Source organism: Pseudopipra pipra, chromosome 18 (assembly GCF_036250125.1).
Source record: "Pseudopipra pipra isolate bDixPip1 chromosome 18, bDixPip1.hap1, whole genome shotgun sequence".
Lineage (NCBI taxonomy): Eukaryota > Metazoa > Chordata > Aves > Passeriformes > Pipridae > Pseudopipra > Pseudopipra pipra.
The window spans coordinates 4,879,002-4,902,007 of NC_087566.1; the positions used below are offsets into that span (position 1 = coordinate 4,879,002).

Consider the following 23,006-nt stretch of genomic DNA (forward strand, 5'->3'; position numbering starts at 1 on the left):
TTTTTCATTTTCCACTTGAGAATCAGAGCCCAGGATTTAAGTATTTCCAAGCCCAGAAGTCCAGGTAGGAACTTTGTTGTTTTATCCCATCTGTCTAATATTTTGAAAATGTTACCAGATAAGAATGCTATTCTTTTCCACTCACTTGAATAAGAAAGAATGGTCTCACAAGTGCATAACATGGAACACATATATTCCAAAGAGGATGCAGATTCCTTCTCTGCATTGATCTTCATGAATATTGTCTACATGCAGTCCTACTTTGTTGCTAAGAGTAATTCACAGATTTCACAGGATATTCCTAATTGGAAGGGACCCACAGGGATCATCGAGTCCAACTCCTCAGTGAATGGCTCATATGTGGGTTGAACCCACAACCCTGGTATGCTTGATTATGCTAATTAGGTTTAAACTGCAGAAGTACCAAAGAAGTGGAAGGGAAATACACTCATTTTATTTCCTTCTAAATTTTCCAACAGCTCACTGAATTCTAACATTCAGTTGTGAGTGTCTAGGTAATATTTCTCTAAAGATAAATGAGATGTTATAAATCTTTTGCTTGCAGTAAACTGTTCAAATGTGTGGCCTTCAAAATTACTGTAAGTGCTCAAATCATAGAAATAATGAAGGAATCAAGGTGGGACAGCAGAAACACTCTTTCTCTAGGAATCTGTCAGCAGTTTAGAACTCTCATATTTCTAAGGTTTATATCCAGCACTTCATGCTATGCTGGCATTAAAAAAAACATAGTATTTTAAATTTCATACTGCAATAATTTTAAATGGAGAGAAAGAAGAAAACTTATGAATGGTTACAAGTTACAGTTTCTTAAGATGGTAATGCAATCACTGCAGAAACAACAGTATCTGGAAAACTAATTATAACAGGCCCTTTCAGATTTGAGCTGCTAAGAAATAAGGACCCTTGTTAATAAAGCAATGCATCAAACTGAAAATACTCTAGATTCTCTGACATTTCCCCCAATTTGTTTGACAAGACATAGAAAGAAGTGGAGAAAAGATGACTTAAACATCTTTTTTATTACTTTTATTTCATTATGACGTAAGTTACAGCAGCTTCACAAAAAATGATGGATAGAGATCTAAGGACTCTCTGTCTTTTATTGGACAATCTTCACTTTGGCAATTGTGCTGACTGTTGGCAAAGACACAAATGTAGCATTTGGTGGAAAAAATGAATCTGTGAGGGTATGTAAGGAGCTATTTATCCAAATGTGTGATATTTTGACCTTATGGTGTTCCATGTGTTAGTCCAGTTCCCGAGTCTGCTTCCCAAGGATGACAATCCACACTTTGCTTGTGCTGTGTGCTGGGCTGAGCGGGCAGCGTGGCCACGGCCTCGTCTTTGCTGAGGCTGAATGAGAGTAGAAAAGCTGGTTCCCTCTGCTGCAGCAAGTCAGGTTGGCTGGGCCTGGTGTTGGGTTTCAGTGCTGGCATGCTGCTTTAGTGTTTACAGTGCAAAATGACTCAGTAGCAAATCCAAGATAAAAATCAGGATTTTTTTCTGCCCCTCAAGAAATGTCTCCTAAGGGTTTCTTTTGTTGATGAGCTCGGTTATTGTATAAAATCACAGAGATGCAATCTCTTCAACAACACAATCATGGTGCTTGGAAAATCAACTGGGACACGTTTTCTTCTAGTGATTCAGTATATTGCTTGATGTCATTACTGTTTAGTATCATCTGGAGCTCCAAAAAGTTCAACTGCAAATGCAATACTCAGTCAGTCATTAACTGTGACTTGACAATGGCCTGACTCCATCTCTATTATATGATGGATGCTTTGAGACTGGGGTTTTTGTTGGTGGTGTATTGGCTTTTGTTTGGTTGGGGTTCTTTTTCGCTTGGTTGGTTGGTTTTAAGGGCATTTTTTTAGTGCTACTGAGATTTCCCCTGCAACAAACTCCATATTAATAATTAATCATCTAAAATGGATCTTGGATTGTGTTGCAAATGATGAGTTGCTGAGGAAAGCACAAAGGAAACTAACTGTAGAAAATAAATATGAATTTGCAAGTTCTATCTGGTCAATGTTTTACCTATGTATGTTAATCCATTCTATCAGCAAATTAATCAGCTTTGAAGAAGCCTTAATACTACAGAAAAGAGTCTTGAAAAAACTGTATTAACTGTGACCCTGGGTAGGCTAAACCACCATCTCTGTACCAGTTGAAATTCCCACAGTGATCACGGCAACAGTCACAGCTCCAGCTTCCTTGTGGAACTTTCAGGTGAGAAACTGGAGAAGTGAAATTTGGAGTCAGTCCAAAGCAAAGGTAAAGAGCAATTGGAATAATCAATTCCCCCCCGGAAGGACTAATGTTATGCTGTTTGTCTTAATAAGTAGAAGCTTAACGTGCTAATGATTTCCTGGTTATATAAGGGTGCATTTGTGCTGAGCAAAACTACTGGCAATGGATCAAAAGCTATTTAAGAAAGTAAACTGACAAATTTCTTACTATAAAAGCCTTTTAATTTTTAATCGTGTTGTTTTGCCTTTTGAGTGATTATTTGACACTCAGGATATTATGATTTATAGTCACATAGGTCACGTGATTCAGACCTTTCTGAGTCCTGTTGGGTCCCAGCTCGGGTTTGCCTTGTGGTGTGACTGGAGTCCATTCTTCATGAATAAATCTGTCCCCTCTGTGCCTTTTCAGGTTTCCACCAGTAGTTAGAGGTTGTTCTAATATAATGCACTGGTGAGTGAATGCTCTGAACCCTGCTCTTTATCACATCCTCTGAGCAGGAGAGTTGAAATGAAGTGTTTGGCGAGTTGTAGGAGAATCTGTATTTGGTATTGGAGAGGGTTGCTCAGCTTCCTGTGGTTTTGACCAGAAGGTTGTTCTCACAGTGAGAAATTGCCATTCTCTGAATTTGAAGGAGAGTTCCTTTATTTCTGGGTTCATAGAATGATTTATACTGCATGGAATGTCTCAAGACTTGCCAGCCTTGTCAAACTCTCCCAGAGTTCTGCTTCGTATTTACAAAAATCCAATTGCTTAGTTTCAGGCACAGATTAATCAGATATCATATTTTAATTCTCATTTTAAAAGCTCAGCTTATGTCCTACAGTTATTTTGTTTTTTACAGTTATTTTTTTTTCTTACAAAACCTCCTGTTCTTTCGCTTGGGATCGGGCTGAAGGACAGTTCCTCAGTGACAGCTCGCGAGCTTTTCCCTAAACCAAGCGGCTCCTCTTCCCACAAGAGGGAGCTCGGCGGTCACTGCAGGATGAGATCCGTGCCGGCTCGGAAGGGCTGCGCGATCTCTCGCAGGCCAGCAGAGGGGATGTGCCGGGCACTCTGTCCACAGTTTAGCCCCTCATCGCAGGATTCTCAGTCTCAAATCACAGGTACGTGTCTGCCACCATCGCCTTGATGAAATTTTGTATCCTATTAAAATGCTGAATGCATAAAGTGTCAGCAAAAATTCAGAGAGCCCTTGAATTCCCAGAGGAATTTCTGATGTTGTGGCACTTCAACAGATAAAGAGGGTGTAGGTGTTTAACAGTATTATTCACTTAAAAGTGAAGTGTGCACATAGAAATCCCTCATCTGACTCATAGGAATTCTTACTCCCTCCAGAAAGGGCACCACTGAGGACCCAAATAGAAAACAGACATAAAAAACCAGGATGGTGAGACCTCAATAAAAGCACTGTATGAATTCAGAACACATCCCTAGGATGTAACATACCTGCCTTTGTTAGAACCATGCCAGTGCAGTCTGAAGCTTCAGATTCCAGAAATACATTGCATGTCAGAATTTCATTGGTCCAAATGGCACTAAGCAAACAAATAATATCAACGAGGGAAAGGCAAGTTATTTTATTTCTGTAATAGATTGAGATTTCTTGAAAGATTTATAGAGTTATTTATTGAACATATAGATTTTATTATGATTTAGATTATAATCTGTTTTCCATGTAGGTCAGCCAAAGCCTGTTATGTGTTAAAAGCTGAGGAAACAAGTGCAGGAAAAGAGGTTAAAGCCAGGAAACAAAAACTGAGAGGAATGAACTATGCAAAATGGAATGATTAGCCATTTGTGATGTCTGAAAATACCCAAAAATATTTTGTTTGGCATATAAAAATGCATGAAGAGAAAAACTTGGATTTTGAAAGGTAAGAGAGCTACTCCTGTGGAGTTGTGCTTTTCATTCTTATGGGATTCTGTTGGTTCTTGTTGGGGCTATATCCCACCCTCTTTTCTAACAAGTACCAGAAAAGATACACCTCACTGCAGATATGAAAGCAGCAGGTTTATGGAGCATATGAGATGTACCTCTCTCACCTTTTCCTGTCATCCAAACAGGCAAGATGAAACTTCAGTTGTATTTGTTACCATTTTTTTGGAGGTTTAATTAACACGTGGAAGGGACGCAGGGCTTAAGCAAGATCATGTTCTGTGATTTCAGAAGGAGTAGTACTCGGCAGCCAGACTTTTGTTTAAATCATTTGCCACCCTTCACCCAGAGCTGGGGCATGGGACTCTGAGTTATTTGGGCTAGGATAATACGCAGGACAAAAGTGAGACTAATGCAGAACAAAGCAGGTGTTATTGCTGGTCTCATAGTTATTTTGCCCATCTCAGAAATCCAGCTTGTCATTTATTGGCGAGGAAGGTCAGCTTGAGGGAATGACAAGCCTGCTACCAAGCAGCACTCACATGAGTAGAGGAAAACATGACCTTTGAAGGTGAGGTGCATCAGTGCCTGGGGGGAGAGCCTTGCTGCGAGCACGAGAGAGCACAGAGACGTGCTGGTGTTTATACATAATATATGAGGGCATGGCTGTATGGATGAGAATGGATACCTCCCTATGCACTGTGTGCACGCTATGCTCTTGCCTAGGCTTAGGCATAGCCATGTCTCTATGGTGCGATGATGTCCAGGCCTGTGGCTGCAAGCGCGACTTCGCACATCCCCGCCTTTGTCTCCGGGGCAGCCGCGGGGAAGGGGCAGGGCCCCCCCAGCCCCGCGGGGTCCCGCGGCACGGCCGGCCCGGCTGCCCCTTTAAGAGGCCCCAGCGCCGTGTCAGTGCCTGCGCCGGGTCCTTCGCTCTCCTCCCCTTCCGCAGCGCCGGGGCCGGGCCGCGATGGGCCGCCGCGGGCAGCGGCTGCCGCGCCGCCGGGGGGGCTCCCGCGGGGCCGCGGGGCGCCCGGGCACGGCCGGGTAGCGCCGGAGCTCGGCCCGGACCCGCCGCCGCAGCGCCGCTCCGAGCCCGGCGTGTGCGCCCGGAGCACAGCACAATAGCCGGGAGGAGGAGACAGGGAAAGGGGCAGGGGGAAAGGAGGAGAGAGAAAGAGAAAGCACAACACGGGGGCTGGCGAGGCAGGACGGAGCGGAGGAGGACGGAGCGTGGCTGCGCCGAGGACCGTGCCCAGGACGGCGGCGGCAGGAGGCGGGTGGGGGGCGATATTTACCTTCCCGCCCCCGCCCCGAGCCCGCTCCTTTGTCCACCCACTTTGAAGTGCTCGGGGATCGCCGGGGTTGGAAGCATTGTTGTTCGCCGGCAAGCGATCAGTCATGCCGGGGAGAGAGTAGCGAGGGGACGCGGGGCTGGGGCCGGCAAAGGCTGAAGGAGAGAGGATTGCGAGGGAGGATCGCCGCTCGCCTCCCAGTGCCCCTGCATGGACCGTGAAAGAGACGCGCTGAGTTGACCCCGCCGGAGCTGTTTCTGCTTCTACATGTGAGATCCGGTTGGTTTTTTCTGTCCACCTCTCTCTCTCCAGCCTCCTTCTCGTATTCTCCAGTTACTCCCGTATGCAAAATGGTGGACCCTGTGGGGTTTGTGGAGGCTTGGAAAGCACAATTTGCAGACTCTGAGCCTCCTAAAATGGAGCTGAAATCTGTGGGAGATATTGAACAGGAGCTGGAGATGTGCAAAGCATCTATCCGGAGACTGGAGATGGAGGTGAACAAGGAGAGGTTCCGCATGATTTACCTGCAGACTCTTCTGGCAAAGGAGAAAAAAAGCTATGATAGACAGAGATGGGGTTTTAAACGTGTTTCTCAGTTGCCTGAAGGGGGTGCAGAGCAGCAGATCCAGGACCTGCATCATCACCAGTCTGCTGACCAAGAGGAATATGAAAAAAGCAAGTCACACCACGGGGAGGAAAAGTTCAAACCCAGGATCCCCTCTCTGCGGAAGCTGTCTACCCAGAGTGATGGGTCAGACCTGTCCCCTTTGGACAGCCCCCATCACGGAGAAGGAGAGCAGGACAGGTCCAAGTACTATGGGGAGGAGAAGCTGAAGAGAGTTGTAGAAGATATGGAGAATCGCTGTGATACAGATGGCTCTCCTTCAAAACACAGATCGGCTTCCACTCGTAGGCTGGTGGGATCTGCTGAGAAGGAGGGATCATTTGAACCTAAGGAGAGAGGGAACAGCACCAGTGTGGCAGCCCTGAGGTCCAATTTTGAGAGAATGAAAAAGGTTAACTCGCATTCTTCTGGAGATAACAAGGATGTTGTTGAAAAGCCCTTTTATGTGAACATGGAGTATCATCATGAGAAGGGTCTAGTAAAGGTCAACGACAAAGATGTTTCTGATAAAATAAGCTCCCTTGGCAGCCAAGCCATGCAAATGGAACGCAAAAAGTCTTTGCACTCCCTCCCTTCTAACATGGTACCCAGCTTCAGCGAGTTCCAGAGGCCTGCGTACAGGGGAAGGTCCTCGGAGAGCAGCTTTGGCTACGACGGAGAATATGAGGATGCTGAACTGAACCCCAAGTTTCTCAAAGATAACCTGATTAATGCCAATGGCAGCAACCGCTCACCTTGGCAGCCCATGGACTTCCAGCCGTATCAAAGTATCTACGTGGGTGGAATGATGGGGGAAGGGGAAGGAAAAGGACCTATTCTGCGAAATCAGGGCACAACTGACCAGGAAAAACATCTCACGTGGCCCAGGAGATCTTATTCCCCCAGGAGTTTTGAAGACATTGGAGGAGGATATACCCCTGACTGTAGCTCTAATGAGAACCTTACTTCCAGTGAGGAAGACTTCTCCTCAGGACAGTCCAGCCATGTCTCCCCCAGCCCCACCACTTACCGCATGTACCGGGATAAAAGCCGTTCTCCCTCCCAGAACTCTCAGCAGTCCTTTGACAGCAGCAGTCCCCCAACCCCCCAGTCTCAAAAACGGCACAGGCAGCAGCAGGTCATTGTGTCTGAGGCTACTATTGTGGGTGTACGAAAAACAGGACAGATCTGGCCAAGTGATGGAGATTTGCCCTCTGGGAGATGTCACCAGGACAGCTGTTTCCATGGGGATACAGGTGTGTATTAGCTTTTCATCGAGTCTTTTAAATGTATAGAGCAGGGAATGGCATTGTGGAAAAGAATGGGATACCCTGGGTGAATTGCTGTGAGCAGGCAGCTGTTTCATGTGAGAAATCTGTGTTTATTTTGTAGTTCTGCTGTTTCAGGAAGGTCCAACAGAAGTATATGTCAGGCTGCATGTTGGGAAGTCAGCCTGGATTCCCAGAAGGGTCAATTCAGGCCTCTCTGGAGAGAATCAGTGGAGTCCCATGTTAATGAGTTCTTAAAGTTTCAGCGTGAACACTGAGGTGAAAGGGGGCCAGAACTTTAGAAGGTATTCACCAGCTGTGGTAAATTCACCACCAGATCATTCCCTCCCTCGTATTTGTGCACCAAGGAGTAGTTAAACTCTACCTCAGAGGTGTTAGTGTGCCAACATGCTACAACCCGAGGGTTTTGCTGGAGCTTTCCCGATAATGATGCTGCTCCCACAATCTTGTTTTTTCCTGTCTGTATTAATTGGAGTGCTCGTTTCTCGTTCTGTCTTGTGTCAGCCTTCAATTAGAGCTGATTGGAGGTGATGATTGTGCAACCGTGTTCTTGAAGCTTTCTGCTATCACTGAGTGAGGGAAGAACTTGGAATATTAGGAGGCCCTGAGGGAAAGATGTTAATTCAATTTCAACAGAATCACAATTTTTGTTTGGGGAAGAATGGGCAATGTTTGAACCCGTTCCTATGTAAGCCATTCAGGCATGCAGGTGTGTCTGTGGAATCACAGTGAATTTATAGTTGGTGGAAGAGGCATACAAGGAACTATGTTAATTCAGATAGATTTATTGAATGTATGTGGACATCTGAATCTATTTAGCAAGGCAAGGCACAAAATGTAAATAGCATCTTGTGCTAACACAGTAGTCATTTATGCAGTAAATGAAAATCAAATCCAGGAATGAAAAAAAATAAGAATGTTTGTTTTGACAGACTTCTGTAATTCTAAATCTGTGAGTTCTCTTGTGGGTTTTCTTTGTCTCTTTGAATCTCTCATTTTAATTAGGTGTTAATGTTATTTGTCAATGGCACCAAGTTCCTGAAGTAGTAGGTGAATTGAGAGGCCTGTCAAATGTTGTCACTTTTTCAGGTTGTGTGAGTTTGCTGTATTAGTTCTCAGAAAAGTAACTTTGCTGGAAGGAGATGCCTCATTTTACTCTCCCTGCCAGTTATTTTTGCCAGCAGTACTTTTGGGAGCAACAACAGAGGGAGAACTCTTCCCTGCCCCACCACCATCCTCATATCCCGTTGTGTTATTGGAAGGCTGGATGGTTGTGGTGGATGTTCAGTGTACGTGGAAGCTCTGCAGCCTGTCCTCCCATCCTTCCTTACCAGACTGGATGTACATCCCTGTTTTCTCTCTGCATTCTTGCTGGTTTTGCTGCCTGTTTGTATCTGAGGGGTAGCACTTGCAGTGCAGGGGAGAGGCTGGGTCTTGTGCTCCTTTGAACTGAGCTGCAGCCATCTGTCTCTGCTCTTGTTTACTGATGCTCTTTAGATGACTGGGAAGCCTCCTGGCAGTTTCAGTTTTTGCAGAAGGAAACAAAGGGGCAAAAAATAACAAGGGTTGATAAAGCTTGAGGATAAATTCAGCTTTGATAAAGGCAATAGATTATTTTAAATAATTTAGCTGGGATGCAGTGATAAAAAAAAGGGCTGTTGAAAAGTTGAAACACTTACAATTCCTGGTTGTGCTGGAAAGCTTTGTGTCTTGTTCCTGAGGATGACCACACATTGCAGGCAAGGACAGAATGTAACTGATCCACCTTCTGCTTTCCTCAGCAAAGGGGGTGACATGGCAAGCTTAGCAGGAACTTTCACCAGATGGCTAATCACTGCTGTCTTGCACATTAGCGGGTGGCAACTTTTTACTTAACCAAAAAGGCTTATGCCTTCGGGAGGAATTCTGTGTTTCTGATTAATTCCTACTGAGCATCATTTTATACGAATTTTATTTCTTTCCTGATTAGGAAGAATTTTGATCTGAAACCAACTGGCAGAACCTCTCTTTCATAAAACAAACAAAAGGCACGAGAGACTCGTGTGTGATTGGCTGGCTGGCCCCCATTCCCAACTACCATGCTCTGATGAGGATTGTTCTCCATCACCATATGACACAGAAGCAGTTCACAGATCCAGACAGCTTTTCCCACACCTGTGGTTCAGTCACTGGTTCTGCCAGGCTTCCCTGAAGTTCTGCTTGAACAGAGTGCAAGTTCGAATGACAGGTTCTGGCCAGCCTTAATATTGATTAGCATCAAGTGGGGTTTGTTCAATAGTGTTTGACTTCTCTGTGCATTCAGATTTCTCTGTGCTTCCTGGCTTTGCCTTTGATGGCTCTTCCCATAATAATGCTGAATGTGCTGTGGGCAGGTGCAATGTGACATTTCTGTCTGGATCTGCCACCCCAGTGCACCTTCAGCTTGGCCAGCAGACATGTGCTGTTCTGTCCAAATTATTTCATGAGTTCACAGACCAGTGATGTTTTCCTTTTGTATTACAAAAAAAGGACCTAACTCTCAAGTGAATGAGGTCCAAGCCAAAATTTGAATCTGGGTTCTTGGAGATGGGTTATCAAAAACTTTACATCAGACAAAGGTAGTAGGCTTTCAGGTTTTTTCAAGGAGCAGAATCAGAGCTTCAGGGTTGAGATTTGGTAATAGCTGTACTTTCTATTAAATGTACTTAATAGAGCCTGGGCAGAGATATTTATATTAGGATTAATTATGTATCACTAATTTCCTGTAGTGGGAATAGAAAAAAAATCACATCTTAACTTTGCATTAAGCTTGAATATCTTTACTATGATTGTGAAGGAAGAACAAAATTTTTAAAATTCAGCCTACTGTTAAACATTAGTTGCAGACACAGACACAAGAAGAGCCTGTTTTGCATTTGTGCTTATAATCAAGGGGAAGTCTGCACAGTGCTGTTGTGGAGTGTTGGGGCCTCACAATGGCCTTGGCTGGGTCAGTTTTTAACTAGTGGCAGTTTGCTAATGAAGGAGCACACTGGAGTTGTTGCTTGGCTTTGTAGCTTGCTTCATACAATCAGTGCACGCTGTCTCAGCTCCGTGTGTGAAATGATTTTCTCTCATAACAACATGGAAACTATCTGGACTCCACATAAATAATATTTACCTGCCCAGCTGCTTCCCTCAAGGTGCCCCCATAGTGACTTCTGTTCATGTGAGGAGACTTGATGGTGCTCTGAGTGTCCTGCCAGGCTCTTTCTCTAGACAGCCACCAACAACCACAGTGCTCAGTGCAAGGTCAGTTTGGGATATGTGTCATTTAATTCCATTGGGAGTGAAGTTTTACTTATTTTAGCTGCTACTAAGCGTGGGAGTGCTGAATGTCCCTTTCAGGAGAGCATGGAACATTCTTTATATTTTTAGTGAGTTTGATGTAGACAGAGAAAAGAGTGGTGAAATTTATGCATGTGAACTGCAAAACTCAAAATTCCTGTTATCTCAGCTGAGCAGAATGCCATTTTAAAGCTTCTACTTACCTAGAGCTGTAGGTTCTTCAGTTTTTGTGTGCCTTAAATGCCTGACCAGATAGGCAAGCATCTACATTTCCTGCTGTTAAGCTAAACCTTGACACTACTTGTTTGCAAAGCCCCAAGAAAGCATGCAGTGTTTCATCATGGAAGGGCCTTGTTCTGTACCAGTTTCTGCAAGAGTCTGTTCCTGAGTTATCTGAATCTTCTGAGGTCTTGGACAGGTTCCTTCATTCTGCACTTCTTCAACTCACTACTGTATTCTGTGGATTTTAGTTTGAAGATGTCGTTTGAAAAGTTCTTTGCAGTGTTTTAGTGGTTCAAAGACTCCTGAAGGCAACATGCCAGTCCTGTTTAGAAGCACAACTTTCCTTTGAGCAGCTGAGGCAGACTTCAGTCCACTCTGTAGTAATTCTTCCTTCTGAGGGGCTGAAATGTGGGAACTTCCATAATGTGCAGATTGTTTGTTAATTTTAGAGTCTGCTGGCCACAGGTCTGCTTTCCATCTGTGACTTACACTGGATCAATAATGAGGTTTAGATATTCTCTGAAACTTGTTAAGTTCATTTTGCTCTTACTTGCTGTACAAGTTTTAATCCTTTGCTGTGATGATCAGTGGATTTCCTAGGGGCACTGATGCCAAGATGCTGTTTAAATGCAACCCCCCACCCTGCCTTGCTTTTCAGCGATTTAGTGGCTTTTGAGATTTTTGAGATTATCAAGATGCCTGTGCTACCACTCCCTGCTTCTTAGTCAGGGGGAGTGAAGAGCTCCCTCTCTTTCTCTGACAGATTTCTCTTTCCCTCCAGCTGAGTTTAATGGAATCTGTGGAGCTTCTGCTTTATGTCCCCAGTGATTATAGTGGACTCTGAAGTCCTGTTGGTCTTGTTCCTTCTTCCACAACAGTTGCTAATGTTGTGGCCTACCATAGGTAATGGCATGCAGATAGATTTTATTTTAACTTTTCTTAGGTTCACCCCAGATCATGGAGTTTTTCCAGCCCAGTGTTCAGGTTCTCCTGCAATCATAAAGCACCTGCCTTTGAAATGAGAGTGTAAACCAGCCCACATAGCTGTTGTCTGGTACTGGGAAGCCCTGGGGAGTGCTGGTGTCACCTCATGTGTCTGTGTGAAGCTCATTGTCATGGTCCATGACACAGAGGTTGAAGTGAGACTGACTTTGCTATGGAGTGAGCAGACAGAGAGCTGTGAATTCTGCAAGTAAATAGTCAGGTGGAAAGCTGCTTATCCCAGCCTAAGTACCAGCAGTCCTCCAGTGGTTTCTCTGGCAGCAGAGCTGAGCTCACTGTGCAGCTGCCATTGCTGTGGGAGGGCCTGGGCCCATTGCAGGCAGCCAGTGACCTGTGGCTGGGCAGGTGAAAGACATTATTAGTGCAAGCCTAAAGTTTGGGAGTGTTGCAGGAGCTCAGGTAGGACCAAGCTGCAGCAGAGCCCCGGGGATACCCCCGGTGTGATGAGCACAGACTAGAACGCTGTGCTGGCTGCCCAGACCATTGGAGCTGGGAGATTTCAGCGTGGTGATTTCCCAGAGCCAGGGGCCAGAAGCCCTAAAGCTTAGCAGTGAGCACCTCACAAGATGATGACAAAGAAAGCGAGGAGCTTGCTAATTTGTGGAACTAATTGCTCTACCATCTTTCCTAAGTGCTTCCATTTGTCTAATATCTCTGGTTTGGATATTTGGATAAAATGCTAAGTACTATGTTCAGTCACTTCTTCATTGACAGCTTCCTTTTCACTGACACCACAAAGTTTCACTGAGGCCTGAGCAAAAGCAGTAAAAAGAGTTGAGTGGAATGACACGTAGATATTTTGAATAACAGATTTGGGACAGAGGAAAAACAAGGTTTCATTAGAAAATTTGCTAAACCTTCAAGTGTGGAAATGCTTATTTGAATACTGGGCAGCACACTGCAGCTAATGATACTGACTCTTAGAAGTGTTGGGGGTGGGGAGTGTGATTTGTAATCCAAATTTGGCATTGCAGGCGGTCTAAAAGATGGGCCAGCAAAGGAGACAGAAGCCTATGGAGGTTTGGATCCCAGTAATAGCCTGGAAACAGTTCTTCTTCCAGTTCTAGCATGTTGAGCAGTTTGCTCTCTAATGCCCTCCCTCTCCCCCCAACCTCTTGGGGTAAACAGTTATCATGCAGAGGCAAGGGGGACCTGTATTTCAGCTTCAAGGAATTTTGGAGGTCAATCCATAAAGGGTAATGAGGTGAGACTTGGCAAGCTGTTTGAGAATTGCTCCATTTCAATTACCACAGGGAAGCATATTGCTGTTCATGGAAATCAGTGTTGATTGGAGGCACAGCTTATCTGGAGCTTGCTTTCCCCCAGAGAAACCAAGACCAGCACTTTGGGGTTTTTTGACTGTCTCCTCTTTGATTTGTTCTGCCCAGTCAGATAAGCTTGCAAAGAATAATAAGGGCCTGATCCTGTTCTTTCCCTGGTGAAATGTCATTGACTTTAGTAATCTTTTGCTGGCACATGTAGGAAAATAAATGATGTTCTGGTGCAGGGTCAGTGGCAGATATATAGAGGGGTAGACTGCAAGGGACAAGAGAAATGCTGGCATGGATCAGCTTGGGTGAAGTGCATGTGGATGAAGGACTTCCAAAACAACAATTTGAGTGTCTTGGGTTACAAAGCAGGTTTTGGCCAGCTCACTGATGACAAAGTGAATTGCTTTCCTGATCATATCTTTAAATTACATGTGATGTGAAAGTAACCATAAACTGTAAGTAAAAACGTTGGTCTGTCTTACTGCTGAGACAGTTTTACAAATGCATAACTTCTCTAAACTTTTTTCAAATTGTGCTGTATGTGTTTTAAACAGTAAAATTGTCCTGTGTAGGACAACGTGGTGTGTTTGTGTCACAAAATCTGCTTGCAGTTTACAAATCTTCCTGTTACTAAAACAACAAAGCGTGTCTCCCTTTTGTCTGCTTCCCAACTGCCAAAATGGGATTTCTTAGACCCTTTCTTAACCAGGTTATGGCTGATGCAGTAATGAGATTATTGCAAATGTAATTGGAATCTCTGCTTTAGAGAAAGCTCTGCCCAAATGTGGCAGCTGGAGCCGAGTGAGTTGCTCCTGGCTACATGAACACACGAGGAGTATGTCTGTGAGAATCCACAATGATTGTGCCCCGTAGGAAGAGGGAATTAGTAAAGTTCAGTGTGTTGGTTTACACAACTGAACTGTGCCTGTTGGTACTACAGGCCCTTTGCATAGTTGTTATCTTCTGTTACTTTGTTATTTGTAGTCATTTCACCAATCTGTGTTACTTCTGGATGGTTTTTTATTAATTTTATAACTTCATTTTATGGAGGATAAGGATTCTTTTCTAGTAGACTAAATCCACCACAATTTTCCTTCTTTTAAAAATAATTTATTAAAAAAAACACCAAACACCCTATCCTCTTTTGGAGATTCTGCACAGGTTCTGAAGTATCCCAAAGCCCCAAATTAATTGCAGATTGGTCTGTGATCACAGCTCAGCAGCAACTGTAGCAGGCTGCTGTGGCTCACACAGTATTATCTGAAATCTAAGCAGTCAGCTTTCACAGGAGTTACTCAATAGTGAGCAGCTCGTGTGTTTGGACTCCTGGATGTGTGGGGAAGTGACTGTGCAGCCTTGGCTCACTACGTGTGTTTCCTTCTTAAGAACTTTAGAGTATCCTCCGCTCAACACTGAAATGCAGCTACTTCTCTGATGGGATATGTGCCAGCTATTATGTTATCAGCAATTACACACTCCCTTGGCTGCAAAGCTGGGGAAGGAGTGCCCATTTTGAACCCTCAGTATGGGTGAGGCTGGAGCAGACTCTGGGTGTTAGGACAGCTTTAAAAGAACCCAACACACAAAAAGCCACAAAAAACCCAACAAACCCCTCAGTTGCCTACAGTCACATCCGTGTGTTCTTTTAAAATGGGCCAGCAGCTTCCTAGAATAATCTGTTCTCAAGAAAAATACCTCATTCCCTGGAGCATCAGGCTTCAAATGTGTCTGAGCTGCTAAAAAGTAAATGTGATTGGTCTGTTGTCACTAGGGAGGTGTCACACACACACAGCAGGGATTTGCTGCAGCTCCATCGCACGCTATGACTTTGCCCAGGAAGACAGTAAAGGCCTGGCTGGGCTCAGGGCTTCCCAAAAGAGATTAGATTATGGTGCTTAGGATGAGCCAAGGCACAGAAAACATGTTTCTGTGGCTGTGAGCATCCAGCTGCCTCAGTTCACAGCTCACTGCCTCATCTCATTTCTGCTTCCTGCTAACCCAGATCTGCTCCGGAAATTTTTGCACGGTGGTCTGAAGTGACATTGCCACACGAAGCCTCAGAAAATAATATGCTGAGGAAGTGAGTTGATCACTGTTGGAGGAGTTGTGTGTGTTTTCCTCTGTCTTTGCCCTTCACCTCTTCTGCAGACCCCTTTGTTTGAATCCTTTGAGGTTGAATGAGTGTGGGAGTTCCCTTCCTCTGGGTAGGACACTTTTGCTTTACATTCCCCTGAGGTGGTCATTGAACCTCAGTCTGACAGGGAAGAAATCACTGACATCACTCTAAGAAAACATAATAATGCCTCAATCTGACAACTGTCTTTGAGGAAATTGTGGCATTTGGATGAATATATTTGTCCTTGCCAGCTGTCCTAATTACTTACTTGAATTTGTGGATTAGCCAGTGGAGAACATCCAGTTGTAAACTTCTATTGCAGTTCTTCTTTCTAAGCCTAATTGTGGTGGATACCAAACCCAGTGCTTTGCTGGGACTAAAGGTGTCTTGTGTAGGTGATGGCATCCTACACCCCATCAGTGCCTGCAGTGAGGAGCAGCACATCTTACACTCTGGTCCTTGTATTACTTTTCTTGTTTTCCTTTAATAGAAGGCTGATGAGTGAAATCTGAATTGCAACAGTTCAGTTTTTTCTGGCAAGAGGGCCAAGAGGTCCCCATGCTCTTTTCTGATGATAGGGATCAAGAAAATTCCATATTTTCCCTTTGGTGTTTCAGGTGGAGTATTGAGCTACAGGCCTGACTGCCTTGAATTGATCTGTACTGAATGACAGGGAGGAGATGCTGATTCCGATTTTGAGATTGTTTACATGGTCTCGTGCTCTTGCCATTCAGATGAGGGCTGGGTTCTGCTTCATGTGAGAGTAGAAGCTCTCTCACATCTTATGAATTTATATGAGGGTATCCTGAAGACCATTATTTTCCACTGCCCTGTATTCTTAAGTGATTTTTGAACACATAACCCAGAGAATGCAGACCTGACACTGCAGCCATTTAGGCTTTGGGGAGGCACTTCCTCAGTTTGATTTGCAGAATTTCTTGAAGGTTCTCCTAAGCACAACTGAGCACTTCCACAAAATCATAAGCCTTTCCTTTTGCAGTTGTTGACAAACCATGCTCCTTTGTTTAGAAATATTTATATAGGGTTTATACATCACTTTGACCCTTCCTAATCCACATTGATCCATCACAGCAACTTCTGTATGCACAGAGTGAAATAACTTCATTAGTAACGTGATGGTCAAAGGAGGGGGTATTAAGGTGGGGGATGTGTATCCCAGGAAGATGCAGGAGACAGAAAATCCTGTTGCAGCCTCCATTTCAGAGTGAGGGGCACATCCTGGCAACTCATCTCAGCAGAGTTTTAGTAGATGGTTGAGAGTATCATGCTTTGTTTTGGGCATTGTCACCTTGAGAGCTCCGTGGCAATTGATTTTATCTTTATGGTCCTGCTGGTGTTCAGTGTCTCTCACCACTGAAAAATTCTGAGTTGGACTGAAAAGGTGCACCAGGAGGTGAATGGTGAGATAATGCTGACCCCAGCAGAGGAGACAGTCTGGCACTGCTGAGGTTAATTAGGAACTAGTTGTGCCTGGAAGAAGCAGGTGCCCTCACCTGTGCTGTGGAGGCCAGGCAGGTGTTGGTGCATCAAATTCAGCTTCCAAGGGAGCCCTTGAGTACAGCCAAGGGACTGGGGCACTGAAGGGACACCTCCAGTACAGTTCACCTGGTAAGATGCTAAGAATATGAATTCCTACCATGCAGTCACAGAGCTGAAGTCAACTTTCTATTACCAGAGTTTTTCTCTATTGCTAAAAGGGGCAGTGTTCTCATCAGGAAAAAATATTATCAGGAAAAGAGATGTATGTTTGGAATAACTAGCAAGGAAGAAACAAGAGAGTTTAGTGAATTTTTTTTTTCTTGGATTATTGTTTTTATTATATTTAGCAGTTGAACACACCAGTGGCTACTCTTGAGAGCTCTAAGAGTACCATGGGAAAGAGTTGATCCAGGTCTTGCCAATGCCAGGGGATTTCTAGTGACTGTTTTGCTGTGACTGAAGCTCCCCAGCAATAGTTTGTTTCTATATAAGTACCTGAACCAGATTTTCTCAAGATATCTTGATTTTGAAGTGTGGGCTTGATCTCTGACTTCAAAAGAGCTGATGGGGTTTTCACAGACCTAGGTTATAAATGTTTTAAAACTGACCTGCATGCAGCTGATGCTGTTGGGTTTCAGCAGTACTGCTGTGGCTGAGAGCTGGCTCTGAGCTATGCTGGGCAGGCAGTTCAAAAACAGAATTGTGGTTTAAAGTTTCTCCTACCTCTTGGAGAACTGTGTTAGCTGTCCATATGCATCTGCCATGCCTCCTGGATGGGTGCTGTGGAAACACTAATGCAGTTTGGAAAGCATTTTTACCTTCTTTAATAATTCTTTTAGTGCTGCACTGCATGTGCCATCTTAAAGGGGGAAAATGGCAAGACAATGTGATCAAGTGGGGTTTACATCAAAATACTGAAATGTATGTTCTTTCCAGTTTGCTCAGCCCTCTGAGACAGGACTCTCTCAAAATGTATTTTGGTTAGGTAGGAGTTTTTTGGTGTGCATGTAGAGAAAAACATGTCTGTTATGTTTCCAGAGTATCTGAGACAGCAGCAGAAGGTGCCTTCCTTGAGCTGATGGTGTGTAACCAGCTGAAGTCGTGTCACACGAGGGGATCTTTGAATGTGACTGACCTGTCGTGTGTGTTCAGCAAACGTGTCCTAGCCCTGACCTTGACTACCCCCAGTTTGTTCAGGCCTGAGCACTGACCTATACATAATTTGTTGTGGTCTCACCGTCTGTTCAAACTAAAATACATACTAATGTGATCCAAGCTCTGCTTTGTTTTGGGCTCGATACATAAATGTAATATTTATACTGCAGATAAAGGGTTACACATCTTCCCACAGTTAGTGCCTGCCCTCCATCCCAGTGCTTGTGTGAAACCTCAGTATTTCCACTTAAAGCAAGGAAGGAGACTTGATTATCTGTTATGTAAATGTGTTCTGAATATATGTGTGCACAAGAAAAATCTGAAGAGGGAGTATTTTTAACTCAAGTCTTTTATTCTCTATATAGGTGTTTCAGACTGGTTTCAATGTATGCACTGATGCAAAGGTACAAGCAACCTTAGAAAGTTCTACCTAAACTTTGTTACAAACTTCTCCTTTTAAGCAGATCAACAACTGGTTAAGGAAACATTCTGATGCTAAAACTGGTTTTCCCATTAATAGACACTTGCCATGTAGGGCTGATGCACATTGCAAACAGTCCTGTTTAATAGTGCTTAAGAGCTGGTTGCTTTGTGGTTCTGTTTTTTTCTTTGTAAGGAAACGAGTCATTTGCAAGTTTTTTTCCAAACATATGTGAAGGATGAAAAGTGAACTTTAAAAGAAAAACAGCCTTAGGTTTATAACAAGCTTTTATCTCAACATAGTGATTTGCATAAATAAATTTCCAAGTGTTTTAATGAGGAAGTATGCAGCTCAGTCTTTTGAGATGCTGAACCTCAGGGTTTTAGCTGAATTTTGGTGAGCTCTAGTGTCCTGGAATTGAATTTGGTGCATTTTTCCTGGATCATGCTTCTTTTAGTTAGTAAATGGATTAGCTTCCTCCATAGGTATGTGCTTAGAAATTAGTTTATATCCATATATAACTTTTAAAAGAAAATACTGTAAAAAAGGAAAAACCAAAACACAGTGAAACCCCTCAGTTGTTTTGCTGGAGGACTTGCCCTTACACTGATTTCTACAATTCATATACTTGCTTCCACTATTTCTTTCTTTCTTATTTCTGTGTTCATATTAACTCATTGAGTTTCCCCTCTCAGTAATTCAGTTCAGAACCTGGGTTGCATTTGCCTGCCTGTGGCTTGATTGGTTCTGCTTCCGTGTTTCTGCTCTTCCCTCTTTTTGCTGTTTTTTTTTTGTTTATTTGTTTAAAATTCGAAGCAAGCGCTGCCTGGGCTTACAACATGTATTTGTATATGTCTCCCAGTATTTTCATATTATGCCCCTTGAGGCTAAGTCTTGATTTAAGTTGTCTCTGGTGATAAAGCCTCATGCTGTGGCATGCTGCCCTGTCAGTCCTGCCAGCAACTGTTCCTTTGTAGGGTCATGCTGAGAACTGGATCAGAGAATTTATCTGTGGCGTTTTTGGGGGTTTGTTTGGTTTTTTCCAAGCCAAAAATCACTCAAACAAAAATCACAAAACTCCCCCAACCAAAGCACAAACCCCCTCTAGGCATGGATCCCATCCATCCTCCTGCAATGTTTGTGTTGGAGCAGCGGCCCATTGGGTGGTGTGAGAGGGGAGAGAGAACAGTGCCACAAAAGACAATGTTCCCTTAAACCCCCAGTCCACGGGGACTCTGAGGCTGTGAATTCAAATAACAATGGAATGTTAATGCTGAGAAGTCATGTTTAACTTTAGCAATCTCACTTATGATTATCCAGCTGCTTTGGGATCTCAGAAAGGGGTTTGGGGTGTCCTTTGAGCAGAGTACCTCGTCCCTTGGCAGATGCTTTGTTTCTGCTGTTGCAGGGTGGGGGATGGGAAAAGGCAGCCTAAGGCCTTGCAGATATTTGAAATTGTTTTGTAGAATTAATCTAAGTGGAACACCAGGACTGGAAATGGGGAAAAGATACATTTACAGTCAGTATTTGCGAGACAGACCAGATGACATCCTAGTCTGTGACTGACTGCCCTTCCAGTTGCCTGTGTAAGTATTTTGTGCGTTTAATTACTACAGCAGCAAATAAAATGACTGTTTATGACCAGGAGAAAATGGAAAAGAAGATACAATTATTCCTTTTTACTAAAACTTAAAAGGGTGTCCGGCTTCTGCCAAAAGGTTGGTTAGGTCATAAATCATCTGGAAGGAGACCAGTGTGGATGTCAGGTGAGCACAGCTTTTAAAGGTGAGTGGATTGCCTTCAGTAACTTGCATTTGGTTTCTCAGAGTGTGTGTGTGAATGTTCATGGGCTAAGATTTCATGTAATTTTTTATGATGTAATTACTGTAATGAGACATCTGCAGTATCACATCTCATAACTACAGAGTATGTCAGTATTTTCCTTTGATGAATGTTTTTGGGAAAGGGGAGTTTTAGAGGTTGTTGCCAGGCCTTTTTAGACTTGTTTGCTTTGAAATATAAAATTTCATGTCCTGGCCTAATAGTGGAACTAAGATTTATGTCAGATAGGGTGTGATTTGCTTAAAAAGCTCAGTCTTGAACAAGGAGAGGGCAAGGGTCATCAGCAGAAAATACACATAGCTGACAGCATTGAAACGTCTTTCCAGTTTCTCTGCTCAGTTTTATTTAGGATGCTTGCTTGACTCCCAGATAAGACTTCTATTTTTACCTGTGACTGCTGGCTCTGCACTTAACCCTGCTGAATTCCTGCCTGTATAGCAGCCAGGTGCTACATTTCTGCCTTCCAGCTTCTTTTACTTTTTCTGTTCCTGTTCAGTCCACAAACATGGAAAAAAATGCCCCACCCTGCTGACTCATTGAGTCCAGAGCACTCCCTATACTCCTGAAATAGGATTACTATCTGAGGCAGTTTGAGCAATTCAGCAGAGATGGGTCTGGTTCTCTTTTGCAGAACCTTTTAAAGTAGCTGGTTTCTTCTCAGCCCCATGAATCCTGGCTTTGTGCTCTGCCCCAGCCCCAAGGTGATTTCCGGGCTCCTATTCCTTTAAAGGGCTTTTGCAACACATACAACTGTTGTAGAAATCAACTAATATGTAGAATAATCCTTTTAACAGGTTTATTCTGATACTCTGTTGGGTATTTAAGTGGATTTAACTGCATCGTTTAACACGTCCTTGAAGATGGCTCCAAATGGACCCTGCTGCTGGCAGGCTCTGTCCTATCTCCCTGTGCATTCCCCGTGTGCCTGGGAGATGTCAGGCAGTGCCCGAGGCACTGGGGAGGGGTTGCTATTTGTAGGGGAAGACTAAGAGTAGCAAACCACTTAGGCTGTTTAACATTGTGCTGTCTACAACACCGTCTCTCAGATAATACTGACAAGTCTGGTTGCCCTTCAAGGACTCAGAACCCTGTTACAAGGGTGAACTCATGTTCTTTTCCCTGTTCTTCTCCACCTTGCCCAGTGTGCAGTTGCCCAGTGGCTCACCCTTGGGACAGCTGTGCTACTGTATGTGTCCCTTTAGCTTGCTTTGCTTTGGGATCAAAGCACTCTGTGAAGGCAAATGTCAATTATTAATTCTTGGTTTCAGAAATACCCAAAGTGACACACTTCTCTCTGGTTGGAGTAAACAGCAGTCTGCCTCTGTCTGTCAGCAATGCTGAGCAGCCCCGGTGTAATGTCTTGGGTTTTGAGTTCTTGCAAACAAGTGCATCCTGCAAAGGGCCACGTTTGGCAGTGAAATGGTCAGCAAAATGCCTGGAAAAGAACATTACAACCTTGAGCACAGCCCTTTGGAATGTAGCAGGTTCCTGATAAGGCAAAAATTGGGCGGGTGAATGTTTTTCAAAGTAGCAGGCCTGGAGAAAGGAGGATTAGTGTTTAAGATGCTGAAAGTCCTGTCTTGAAAAAAATCTCGGGTTTTGTTTTAAGTATGTTGAAATAGAGTTTTAATGATATGAAAGCCTGCATGAAACTTGTGAGTAGGGTCAGGTATTTACTTTTAAAAGGGTAACTTGCAATTTTACATTACAATGTACTGTACTGGAGGTTGGTTTAAAAGATGCATAGAAGGATTCTATACCTGACTAGGGACTGGGGAGAAGAAAACTCAGTCTAAGATTTTCTGCAAAAAAGAGGAAGGATACACACTACTAAAACTGGGTTTTTCTTTCAAAATATTCTCTTGTACTATTGTAACGATATGGACTGGTCTGCTCCTGAGATCTGCAGGTGTTTCAGAAGTGTGTCAATAATAATGGGTCGAGCTGTCAATAATACTCTGTCTATCGAGGGAAACTGAGGCTCTGAGAATCACAAATGAAGTGTCCAAGATCATCTGCAGATGATAGGTTTGGGATCTTGACCCGAACTTTTGTTTTTAGTTCTAGAACTTAACCTCTAAGACAGTCTCTATGTAGGTATCTCATCCCTGAAGTGAGGTGGTAACATTGATGCTAAATAAGCTTTATCCTGGCTCATCTCTGCCTGTGATGGTTAGATAAGTATGGTTTAACCTTTCTTTTTCACTGTTTTCAGTAGAGCCCTGCAGTGGATAAGGCCTAAAGGGAGAAGTTAGTTAAGTCTGCTGGCTTTTTGTTGGCTTATGCTGCAGTTCTTGGATGATAAAGAACCATGCTGGTGACCACAGCTTCTGTTATGTAACCAACCAAACAGCTATTTTTTAATTACCAATGCATGTAAATGGACTGAAGCTATAAAGCAGTTTGTGTCTCATTACCAGACTCCTTACTAGGAAGCTCTTCTGTCTTTGTTTTCCTCTCCAAACATTTATACATCTCTTGGCACAGCAGAATCCAGGGCTTTGACTTTTGTTCACTTACTGCAGTGCTAGTGACACTTCTTTTGCCCATAACTGTTGCTAATTGAATGACACTTTGCAGTACAGAAATTTTGTGGCAGAAGAATATTTCAAGGAAGTCCAGTCTCTGAGCTTGCTTAAAAATCAATGCAGCCTTTAGCTGGCAACAATTAAGGAGACAGGAATTGAAAAAATTCCATTTTTCCTGTGCTACAGGATTGACTGCCCGACTAACCGGCTTTTCTTATTTACACTTCTCCAAAGGCAGAGATGGGGTTTTTTGGAGGGTGGGTTGATGTTTTGTTTAGTGGTTTTTGTTTGGTTGGTTGGTTGTTGCT

General features: G+C 43.7%; 1 protein-coding gene across 3 annotated transcripts in view; it reads left to right on the top strand.

The window, feature by feature from the left end:
- The first annotated feature begins 388 nt into the window (after nucleotides 1-388).
- Nucleotides 389-23,006, top strand: part of BCR (BCR activator of RhoGEF and GTPase) — a 99,785-nt gene continuing 77,167 nt past the window's right edge. Inside the window, exons 1-2 of one of the 3 annotated variants that reach the window (XM_064675406.1) lie at nucleotides 3,290-3,374; nucleotides 3,951-4,145. In XM_064675406.1, coding sequence (XP_064531476.1) covers nucleotides 4,118-4,145 — 28 coding nt within the window. In that variant the 5' untranslated portion in view covers nucleotides 3,290-3,374; nucleotides 3,951-4,117. Of the gene's footprint in view, nucleotides 3,375-3,950; nucleotides 4,146-5,177; nucleotides 7,303-23,006 lie in introns of those variants that run through there. The other 2 variants (XM_064675405.1, XM_064675404.1) reach the window with 2 other exon arrangements.